Below are 12,390 nucleotides of genomic sequence, written 5' to 3' on the forward strand. Positions count from 1 at the left end.
CCAGGGTGGTGATTGCTTTTCTGAGAAAGAATATATTTTCAAGATTTGGAGTCCCTAGAGCTATCATTAGTGATGGGGGCACTCATTTTGATAATAGGATGGTGGAGTATGCCTTGGCTAAGTATGGAGTGAGGCACAAAATAAGCACTCCATACCACCCACAGACTTGTGGTCAGGTTGAGATTTCCAACAGGGAATTGAAGAGAATATTGGAAAAGACTGTTGGGAATGCTAGGACCCAATGGTCCAAGAAACTTGATGACACCTTATGGGCATATAGGACCGCTTTCAAAACTCCTATTGGGATGTCTCCATTTCAGTTGCTGTTTGGAAAAGCATGCCATTTGCCAGTTGGATTGGAGCACAAGGCTTTATGGGCTGTGAGATATCTGAATTTTGATTCCAAAGCAGCGGGACAGAGAAGATTATTACAGCTGGATGAATTGGATGAGTTTCGTTTGTCTGCTTATGAAAGTGCCAGTTTATATAAGAAAAAGACAAAGCTATGGCATGATAGGAAGATCACACCTAGAGACTTCAAGGTGGGGGATCAAGTACTTTTGTTCAATTCCAGGATGAAGCTGTTCCCAGGGAAGTTAAAGTCTAGATGGTCTGGACCGTTTGTGGTAAAAGATATGAAACCGTATGGGGCTGTAGAAATCAGTTCTTTGGATTCAGACAGAAGTTTTACAGTCAATGGTCAACGATTGAAGTTATATGTTGGAAGTGCTGTGGATAGGCAACTACTGACAGTTGCTCTATTAGAGGTAAAATAGATCATACCCGTCAGGCTCGTGACGTTAAACAAGCGCTGAGTGGGAGGCAACCCACTGTACTAGGTATGTAATTCCATGTTCATACCATATCCATAAGATGAAGAAGAAAAGGGGGAAATTTTTTGAAAAATCAAAGAGAAATTTTTTGCTATGTGCTGGGCGCTAAAACGTCAACCCTGACCGTTTTAGCGTCCCAAGAGTTCCATCATTATGAAACTCTCTGGTTGTGCGCGCTAAGACGTTCACTATGAGCGTTTTAGCGTTCACTAACAACACCAATCCATGCACTCTGGCCAACAGCGCTAAAACGCTCAGTATGACCGTTTTAGCGCTGTGCTGCACAAAGTGTGCATTTTTCTCTGGACAAGGACGCTAAAGCGCTGGTAAGCCAACGTTTTAGCGCCCTGTCACTAATACGATATAACAGAGTTTCTTCTCTCTTTTTCTTTTATGTTCTTTTTCCTCTTTTTTCCACAACACGGTTCTTCTCTCACATTTGTATCATCATTCTTCGTCTCCACACCCTCTCATCAACATCACGGTATGTAACTCATCTCATTTCCCTCCATCACATATCATATCTGAAGCATACAATTATTAGGCATTTTCTAGGGCATTTCACATGTTGATTGCATGTATCATTCGTAGGATTGCATGTTGATATTAGTTTTATTTGTATTATTCTCCTGAACTATTGCTTTTGACTGATATTTTGGGAATGAGACAACAAATCCAGCGCGTGTTGGTTCTAAATTGTCTTCAAACAACAACCCAGCGTACACACACGAGGTGTTCGGGGAAATGCCTGACCCAAAAATTGGTCTGGCGCTAAAACGCTCAGTGTGACCGTTTTAGCGCCCGTCCAGTTTTTACACACGTTTAAGGCCTGGCCGCTAAAACGCTCAGTGTGACCGTTTTAGCGCCCAGGCCCTGTTTCATACAAAGTTGAGGGTCTACAATATGGCATTGTGGGGTTGTAATTCATACATGTTTTGATCCAAATTCCCCACTACAAGAGTTCTAAATCTGGGAATTGTGGAATTGGATTCATGATATGTAATTGTTTGACATTTGGACTGATTTTCTCTTGTTGTGTAGGCACAATGTCTTCTCCTTCTCAACCAGCTCCCTCTACACAGGGGAAGAAGAGATATAAGAAGAGAGCCCGAGTGAATCAAGGAGGAGATACTGAAGCTGAGCCTACCCCACAGTTTGATGCTCACTTTTGGAAAAGTGAGGAACATGAGAGACGTCATACTGACAAGACTTCCAAGAGGCCATTTGTGAGAGAAAGAAAATTTGTTCTAGAACAGGATGAATATCCTCAGTTTCAGTCTCAGCTAAAGACCAGGGATTGGGCAACTTTTGGAAGAATATTGGGTGATAGCAGTCCTAACATAGCAAGGGAATTCTTTGCTAATGCATTTAATGGAGATCAAGGAGGCCAGAGGACCTTCACTAGCTGGGTGAGGGGAAAGAAAGTGAAGTATGATGCTCACACCATCCAAAAGCTGCTGAAGATAAGGTTCTGTGACTATATCCATAATGCCAGTTGTGAGTTCAGGAGAAACTGGCAGAATATTGAAATTTCACCAAGGAGGAGTGACCCAAACTCTGAAACCTGGACCAAGATGGGGGCAGCTGAGCCTATTTTGCATACTATAGCCAAACCTGGAGAAACTTGGGAGTTAACCAAGGATAAGGTTGCTCCTAAGTTGATTTGGTTGAGGCATTTAAATGGTGAGGCTAGAGTCTGGTTTCACTTTGTAATCTCAAATGTCATGCCCTCTTCCAACCACGCAGAGGTTATCCTGAAGAGAGCTGTCCTGATTCACACTATCATGACAAAGGCGAAGGTGGAACTTCCTATTCTCCTTCAGGACAACATTTATGATATGGCTCACTCTGACAGTGACTCTGCTGCTTTGGGTCACTGTTCCTTGATTCAGTTGCTTTGTCAGAAAGCTGGTGTAGATGTTACTGATAATGGGGCACCAACTAAATTGCACCCTACAATTGATGCCGCAATGATAACAAAGCAATTGAAGATAGGAGGAGGGGGGGTCATAGGATTGACTCCTGGTAGGAAATCTACAACTCAGAGTGATGATGAATTCGAAGAGAGGCTAAGGTCAGGGGAGCAATGGACGGTGAACACTGACTTCCGAATGAGACATTTGCGCAGGCGTCTCCGGTTTATGCAGTCCAGCCAGCACTCATTTCAGACATATATGGTGACGATGTTGAAATCTATATGTGAGGCTCAAGGCTTAGATGTTATTGATTACCAGCCTGCTGTATACCCTCATTCTGATGAGGAGGAAGCCTTTGAAGCAATGGCCCGGACTCACTATGCTGATCATGTGGATGGAGTTGCGCCTGCTGATGGTGCTACATCTTCCCATGTTGCACCCACTTCAGAGAGACAGCCTGGTGTTGATGCTACTACCACAGACTGCTGCTGCTGATACTGGTGCTATGGATGAGGACAGGGGTATTGATCCTGAGTACAACCCCTTGCCTACTGCTGATCCAGGCTCATATTTGGTGTTTAGTGATGATGAAGAGTCTACTGACTAGACTTCTCATTTTGTTTTTATACATTTTCTGTTTTTATGGTTTTATTTTGGATATTTTTAGTTACCTGTGGTATTATTTTAATTTTGTATATTTGTTAGTACATTGAGATTCTCTGTTTGAATGATGCACTTTTGAAATAGTACTGATGTTATTTGTTGATATGTGAATGTGTTTCAGAATTTGTCAACTGCTTTTTAGATTTAAATTAGTTGCTGGGGACAGCAACATTTAAATCTGGGAATGAGGTGTGAATGAATGACATGATTATGGTGGTATCACACAGTTGATGATGACACACAGTTGATGAGCCACAAACAAGGAAACAACTCAATCCTTTCTTTTAAATTCTTGTGAATATAGTTTTAGGTAGTTTAGGAAGTGTTTTATATGTACAAAGGTTGGATTTAGAGTTGAGATGATGTGAATTTTATGAGGATAGGATGATCAAAGTTTTACATGATGGATTAAACATTTTTTATGCAATTTGAAATCCTTGCATATGTGCTAAATGATATGTTTGCATGACTCATGTTATGTGAGGAGTAGAAAGATCAGTTTGATGTATATAGAGGAATTCAAGCATGCACTCTAAACTGTGAGACATAGAGCCTATACATAAAATTTTTGTTCAGAGAGCACTTCACTGTATGAGTAACTCTAGAACTTGCCCTGTTTCTAACTTGAAATAGTTCATGGTTTGTAAAGTAGAGCTCATTGAGGCATTTTTCTTTTGAACCAAATTTTCCTATTGCATGGAAACCTTAAGCCAAATTTTTTGTGATAAAACTAAGAGCCCTGCACTTATTCCAGATCCTAAATTTTCAGATTATGTGTTCAGATAAGGGGTAAGGAGGAAAGCTCTGTAGGAGAAAGGTGTTTCTGCAATGAACAAAAATATTAAGTGTTAAGTGTTGGAAATTTGGAGAAAAAGAGGAATGCAATAAAAAAAAAGGGAAATGAGGAAGTAAAGGCACAAAGTGCTTGGTTTGGAAAAGGAAAAGGAAAAGAAAAAGGAAATGAGGAAAAAGGGAAATCAAAACAACACAAAGTGTTGAAAGTTGGAAGAAAAATAGGAAGGAAGTTCAAGAAAAAGAAAAGTTGTAGAAAAGGTGGTGAAAAGAGTAAATGAAAAGGAAGAAGAGAATGAGAAGGATTAAGGAGTACATAGATAAATTCAATAGTGATCCTCCTCTTATCTGAATCTGATCCATCTATCTAACCTTCTGCAACATCAAATCCTACCTTTAGCCAACTACGTGCCAAGCCATTTTTCCTTCTTCTATACAGAATCCTATTCCTAGTCAAGTCATACCACCAAAGCCTCTTTTGTTCTGCTTATGAATCACTGTCACTATGGAAAGTGAGAAGATGGGCAAGCTTATAGTAGTTTGAGTGCAGTGGAGATTGAGTGATGAGTACACCCTTAGACACTAGAGTGCAAGAGAGTTTATTCTCACAATTTTTGAGAAGTTCCAAGTGAGGGGGTGTTTTGTGTTGAAGGTCTCTGCATTTCATCTTACTGATCTGTTGAAAGTCATTGTAATGAGGTTAAGCAAGTCATAGTAAAAGATAGATTGCTGGGTTGTTAGATTGTATCTTGGAAAGTTGATCTGTCATATTTCAATCCAACCTCATAAATTTCATGTGTAAAGAATCTCAAGTCTTTCTCTGTCTTTAAAGTTATTGCTGAGGACAGCAATATTCAAATCTGGGAATTGTGATGAACCCTTAGTTCATCATGGTTTTTAGGAGGAATTAGGATCAAATTGTGTGATTAAATGATGAAAAACTAGGTTAATGTCCTAAGATGTCCTCAATTACAAGTTCAAGAGCTTTATTGGAAATTTGTATGATTCTTGTAGGAAAAGCAAGCTTGAAAGACAATTGGAGAAGGAAGAAGATTCTGGAGCTCAATAGGAGAAAAATTACCTAAGTGTTGAGCGCTAAAACGTTCACACTGAGCGTTTTAGCGCCCTGCTACAGGAAGAGGCCAAAACTTGCTGGTGATGAGCGCTAAAACGCCCACACAGAGCGTTTTAGCGCGCTGCTGCACTAAGAAGATGGAAAATTGCTGGTCTTGGACGCTAAAACGGCCTGCAATAAGCGTTTTAGCGCCCTAAAGTGGAAAAAGACTCTGGTCTTCACCGCTAAAACGTCCAAATCAAGAGTTTTAGCGTTGGAGTCAGTTAAAGTTAGTTGAGCATTCACCAAGTTTGGACGCTAAAACGGTCATTCCTTAACGTTTTAGCGTTGAAATCAGTTAAAAGCAGATGAGCATACGTAAAGCATGGACGCTAAAACGGCCACTTATGGACGTTTTAGCGCCCATATCAGTTTTCTGTTTTTAATTGTAACACTATATAAGGCAAAGCCTTGACACTTAGATCTGGATCTGAGGGATCTGAACTCTCTCTCTCTCTTAAACTTAGTCTGACTTCTCTCTAAATTCTCTTAGTTTTTGTATTAGGATTTCCTTGTAATAGTTTGGAGATTGAAGACTTTCAACATGGAAATGAAGTTTGTTTCTTCTTCTCTTATTTATTCCTTAGTCATGTTTGAGTAGAGTCTTTGTAGTCTGAATGCAATGGAACTCCATGATAATATTATGTTGATTTGATTAATATGATGAAGTATTTTTCATGTGTTGATTTGAGATTTTCTGAGTTAATTATTTCTATCAAAGAAGTAGTATAGAACAGGAATGTTTATATGACTTATGTATTTGATAATCTCAACATCAGAATTCTAGTACTCAAGGGATTGATGCTAGAATTCTGATGTAATCTTAAAACCTTAGTATTTCATGCATGTATTAAGAAAGAGATCACCAAGAGATTGGGGTTTCTGATTAATGTATCTATCAGGGTAGTAAGGGATTACATCTTGATGATAAGTAAAAGGTTGATTAACATCACATGGAAAGGAATTCATCATATGATCAATTTTTATATGGGTTATCATGGAGGAAAGTTGTTTTCTGACTACTTGTTGTTTTTATTAATTCCTAATCCATATTTACTTTGTGTCAAATTACTTACAATCAATTTTCTGGTGACAAATTATTCATGATTTTTACAAACTCTTATTTGATTCAAATTAGTTTTCTATGGTATATTGGTGTTTGAACACAATTCCTCGTGGGAACGATCTTTACTCATCATTTTATTACTTGTACGATTAGTGCACTTGCTAAACGTCCAACAACCCTATACCCGACAGTGCATGGGTAAGTCCTGCACAAACGGTACCCAAGAAAGGTGGAGTCACCGTGGTAAAAAATGAGAACAACGAGTTGATTCCCACAAGGACAGTCACCGGGTGGAGGATGTGCGTTGACTATAGAAGACTTAATGCAGCCACTCGGAAGGGCCACTTCCCAATTCCTTTCTTGGACCAGATGTTGGAGAGACTAGCTGGCCATGCCTTCTACTGCTTACTGGATGGGTTCTCAGGCTACAACCAAATAGCAGTAGCTCCAGAAGATCAAGAAAAGACAGCATTTACATGCCCCTACGGAGTCTTCGCTTACCGAAGGATGCCCTTCGGCTTGTGCAATGCTCCTGCAACTTTTCAAAGGTGCATGCTTTCCATCTTTTCTGATATGATTGAAAAATCTATTGAGATCTTTATGGATGATTTTTCTGTTTTTGGCCCCTCTTTTGACACTTGTTTAGAGAATTTATCTTGTGTTTTACAAAGATGTCAAGAGAGTAATCTTATTTTGAATTGGGAAAAATGCCACTTCATGGTAAAAGATGGCATAGTTTTAGGACACAAAGTGTCCAAAGATGGTATAGAAGTTGATAGAGCGAAAATACCTGTTTTTGAGAAACTTTCCCCTCCCTCTAATGTTAAAGGTATTCGAAGTTTTCTCGGTCATGCAGGTTTTTACATGCGCTTTATCAAGGACTTTTCCAAGATAGCAAAGCCACTATGCAAGTTGTTCGTCAAGGATGAGGAATTCAACTTCACTTATGAGTGTTTGTTAGCATTTAATATTTTAAAAGATCGATTGACCACTGCACCTATAATCACTGCACCTGATTTCACACTACCTTTTGAATTAATGTGAGACGCTAGTGATTATGCTATAGGAGCTGTCTTAGGACAAAGAAAGAATAAACTGTTGCATGTGATTTATTAAGCTAGTAAAATTCTTAATGATGCACAAATGAATTATGCAACCACTGAAAAAGAATTACTAGCAGTTGTCTATGCATTCGGTAAATTTAGACCGTATTTGTTGGGGTTTAAAGTAGTTGTTTATACTGATCATGCTGCTTTAAAGTATTTGTTAAATAAGCAGGATGCAAAACCAAGACTGCTCAGATGGATGCTACTCCTGCAAGAATTTGAAGTAGAGATCAGAGACAAGAAAGGTGTAGACAACTTGGTGGCTGATCACCTCTCCAGAATTCAAGAGAAAGATCTTCAAGACGGACCTGAGCTGAAGATCAGAGAAGAATTCCCTGATGAGCAAATTCTAACCATCAATGTCATCTCAGACCTTAAAGTGGAGGAAGTAAGAAGCACAAGTACACCTCCATGGTTTGCGGATTTCGCAAATTTTAAAGTAGCAGGGGAAATTCCAGTATACTTCACATGGAAACAAAGGAAAAATATTTTGCACGACGTGAAGAAGTATTTATGGGATGAGCCATTCCTCTTCTACAGATGTGCTGATGGAGTAAAATGGCGGTGCATTCTAGAAGAAGAAATGAAAGATATTCTGTGGCACTGCCACGGTTCAAGCTATGGTGGACACTTTGCGAGAGAAAGAACAACCGCAAAGGTACTGATGAGTGGCTTTTATTTGCCAACACTCTACAAGGATGCAAGGAAATTTGTGGAATCATGTGATAGATGTCAGAGAACGGGGAATATCTCTAGAAGACATGAAATGCCCCTCAACAACATATTGGAGGTTGAAATCTTCGACGTATGGGGAATAGGCTTCATGGGACCTTTTCCTCCCTCATATGGTAACAAATACATCCTGGTTGCAGTTGACTACGTCTCCAAGTGGCTCGAGGCTGTTGCTCTTCCTACTGATGATGCTCGGGTAGTCATCGCATTTCTCAAAATAAACATCTTCGTAAGATACGGAGCACCGAGAGCAATCATAAGTGACGGCGGAACACACTTTGACAACAAATAAGTGGAATACGTGCTGGCTAAATGCGGAGTGAAACATAAAATTGCAACACCGTACCATCCGCAAACAAATGGTCAAGTGGAGATATCCAACCGAGAGCTGAAGCGTATCTTAGACAAGACGGTGGGAAGTTCCATAAAAGACTGGTCCAAGAAGCTTGATGATGCATTATGGGCATACCAGACTACCTTTAAGACACCAATTAGTATGTCCCCCTTCCAATTACTGTTCGAAAAAGCTTGTCATTTATCGGTGGAATTGGAACACAAAGCGTTGTGGGCAATCAAGTACCTGAACTTCGACTCCAAGACCGCAGATGAAAAGAGATTGCTTCAACTGGATGAGCTCGACGATTTCAGACTCTCTGCGTACGAGAGTGCTAGTCTGTACAAGGAGAAGACGAAGAAGTGGCATGAGAGGAAGATCCTTCCTCGAGACTTCAAGGTAGGAAATCAGGTATTACACTTTAACTCTAGTCTTCGTCTCTTTCCTGGGAAACTTAAGTCCCGATGGTCGGCACCGTTCATCGTAAGGAACATGAAATCATATGGAGCAGTGGAGATCAGTCCGCTGGATTTCGATAGGAGCTTCACAGTGAATGGTCAACGGCTGAAACTATACATGGGAGGAGAAATAGATAGAGGAACAACCACAGTTGCCCTTGTAGAAGCAACTTGAATAAAGTACGTCAGGCTCGTGACGTTAAACAAAGCGCCGATGGGTAGACAAACCCATGATTTACTGTTTCAATTTAAATTTTATTGTATTTAATTTTGCTTTAAAGAAAAGAAAACAAAAACATATAGATGTGTGAGACTAACAGTGTTCAGGATCTTAAGTGACGGGAAGAAGAGGACTCAAGCTGCCAAGGTATGAATTTTTCTAAGTTAAATCTAAAAACCTTCCTGCCTTCTAGCATTTTAACGCTCATTATGCACGCTAAAACGTGCTCCTAAGAAGGAAAAGGAACAAAAGCCACTGCCTTGGAGCATTTTAGCACAGATCTACGCGCTAAAACGCTCTGGAAAGGCTAAAAGAGGTGATTGAAGAGCGCATTTTAGCGCGCTCATGCACTCATACGGGCCATGCTCTCTGCCACCGAGCGTTTTAGCGGCCATGGTGAACGCTAAAACGCTCGTACGCGGCCCAATTTTTTTTAAAAAACCCTTTTTATTTTTCCCACCCTCATTTCTGCAGAACCCATTTCCCCATTCCCTCATTTGCACTTTCATCTCTCTCATATCTGCATTCTCCCCCAATCTCAAGTATCTACTCCCAATCTCACCATAAGGAATTCAAGGTATGTTCTAACTATTTTACATTCCTACATTGAAGCAAAGAATCGATCCTATGGTTCAGTTTCATAACCTTTTAAAATTGGTATGATAATGTCATTGAATAGAATCTAGGGTTTCTATATGGGATGGTTGAAATACTCCGTGCAACTTAGAAATTATAGAAAAAGGGATTCACTTCAAATAATACTTGCTGCATTGAATTGATTAACTCAAATTGATGAGGGATTCCATGATTAAATTGAATTCAATAAAAACCCTCTCTCCCCACACAAGCACACAAGTTGTTTGATATAATGTCACATAGTAGTTACATACAAAATGGGTGTTCGGTTGGGTGACATTGGAGGCATGGCATGAATTGTATAGATACATATACCTTTTGATTGATGAATGTTGAGTGATGGTAGGTTGAAATCCGAAATGACTAACATGACTGATTAATGGAATAATTGCTCCTATTATTTTGTGCAGCATGACTAGATACAGTGAATTTGAATAACCATTGAATTAGGAACAATGGGTTGTAATCAAATGCACTATAAAATAGGGAAACCCAAGCATGAACATCACAATAGGCATGTGTAATTATCACTTATCCAGGGTTCTCACAGCACAATACACTTACTTCCTTTACTGCAAGAATTTTAGCCATATGTATAACTTCTTCAAGTGTTTTGGTTGAGATACATCCATGAGGAGATCCATCTTAGTTGAAGTTCTAGTTAAAAATTTTGTGATGCCAAATGGCTGATATATCTTCTGTCACCAAGTTCAGATAGACCTAGAAATTTGAATCGTAAATTGCTAATAACTTGGGAACACTTTTCTGATTTTCAGGAGATGGCATCAAGTTCTTAATCTCTTTTCTCTTTAATTTTATGCTTTTGAATATTGGATTATTTTTAGCCATGATTATGCTTGGCTAGTCATTTTTATTGTAGTTAGGGTCACAAACCCTATGTGAACCCTTGTTACGACGGATTGGTTACCTTTTACTCGTTTATATAAATTGTCTTTATCTTTATCCTGCGCGTATTTTATATTTTCTTTATTAGAATTGATCACTCTAATAGTTGATAATAGTCTGAGGGTTAGAACCCTAGATAGGAATATTGGGGTTTTCATCCTGAAAGGGGATAGGATAACGGTTCGTATGCATGCTAGGAATAGATATGTATTGAATTGCGGATGCCTAAATTATAGAGTTCATCGCTTAATTTTCATGAGGGGTTGCTAAGGGATTAGGATTCCAATTGAGATTTAAGGGTTAAATTGCCAAGGGATTGGGATTTAACTAATTATTTTAGATAATAATTTATTCGAGTAATTTTATAAATGAATATTGTAAATCAATCCAAAGTAAGAAGTGGGGATCATAAGGTGAGTGCGCTCTAGCTACAATGTTTTTATCATATTTTCAAAACATCAATTCTTTTTATTATTTTTTTTCTCATAAATAAAAATACAAAAACAAGTCATGATTTTCAGTTCTCGATTTCACACAAATTGACAATATTTGTCAAAACCATTTGAACTCATCCATTCTTGAAAAGAATTATTAACTGATATTCGACCCAATCCCTGTGGAGACGATACTTTACTTACTATCTATATTACTTGTGCGATCGGTACACTTGCCGGTGAGCATCATACAGCAATTTAAGAAATTCTTCAGACTGCTAACCATGACAGAACCACCCAGCGGACTTGTAGGTTTCAAACAAAACTTGCAACCATTGAATATGAACGTAATGATCCTTTTGGAGTGGCTGAGCCTGTTCTCTGGGGTATAACACTTCCTAGAGAAAAGTGGGACCCGACTAAAGACCACAGCCAACCAAAGAGGATCTGGTTAAAGTAACTGAACAATGTGGCCAAAGTATGGCATCACTTCATCAACAGCAACATCATGCCAAGCTTGAACCAGACAGAGATTGTGGTGAAAAGAGTTGTGCTGATTTATACTATCATGGAGGGACTGCAGATTGACTTGCCCCGCCTACTAGCTGACAGCATCTATGAAATGGCCCACAACAAATCTAAGACAGCCGTTATTGATCATGCTTCTCTGATCCAGAGCCTGTGTGCAGCAGCAGGGGTAGAGATCCCACGGAAGGAGACACGATTCCCTTGCGTCCCATTATAAACGCAAAATATATTTCTACCTATATAAAAGGATCAACTGTTGAGGGAGAGAAGGACACAGCACCGCCACAGGAGACTCGCGGCAGGTTGAGACGCACACCTGGACCATCTTGTCCAGCTGAGAGACCACCAGTTCCGACTACTGTGAGTCGATTGGACGATCTCGAGACACAGATGGGATTTCTCAAGCGGTGACTCAGGTATATCCAGCAGAAGGAGTAGGACTACCAGACTTACTCGGTGACATACCATTGTCCAGCTCGACCTGAGGGACCTCCCCCTTTCAACCCAGAGCCATATGAGGGATCGAATGTGGAGGCTGATTTTGATGCAGCCAGCAGGAGCACCTCGACAGCTCAGGCCACGACTTCACATGTTGCGGAAGAGCCGGATGAGGATGCCGATACTGATGACGGACTTCATGAGGAGGCTGGCA

At 39.8% G+C, this 12,390-nt stretch overlaps 1 protein-coding gene across 1 annotated transcript; it reads left to right on the plus strand.

The window, feature by feature from the left end:
• Positions 1-8,718: 8,718 nt before the first annotated feature.
• On the plus strand, positions 8,719-9,189 carry LOC133299872 (uncharacterized). The gene has a single exon (XM_061499369.1). It carries the CDS (start codon positions 8,719-8,721, stop codon positions 9,187-9,189), a length of 471 nt encoding a protein of 156 aa, XP_061355353.1.
• Positions 9,190-12,390: the final 3,201 nt, after the last annotated feature.

This window comes from Gastrolobium bilobum, unplaced genomic scaffold (genome assembly GCF_033153095.1).
Source record: "Gastrolobium bilobum isolate Gb01-03AN ecotype WA unplaced genomic scaffold, APGP_CSIRO_Gbil_v1 utg27539, whole genome shotgun sequence".
Classification (NCBI taxonomy): Eukaryota; Viridiplantae; Streptophyta; class Magnoliopsida; order Fabales; family Fabaceae; genus Gastrolobium; species Gastrolobium bilobum.

What these genes read in the sequence shown, in the direction of transcription:
- LOC133299872 (XM_061499369.1), top strand. Translation starts at nt 8,719, where the DNA reads ATGTCCCCCTTCCAATTACTGTTCGAAAAAGCTTGTCATTTATCGGTG.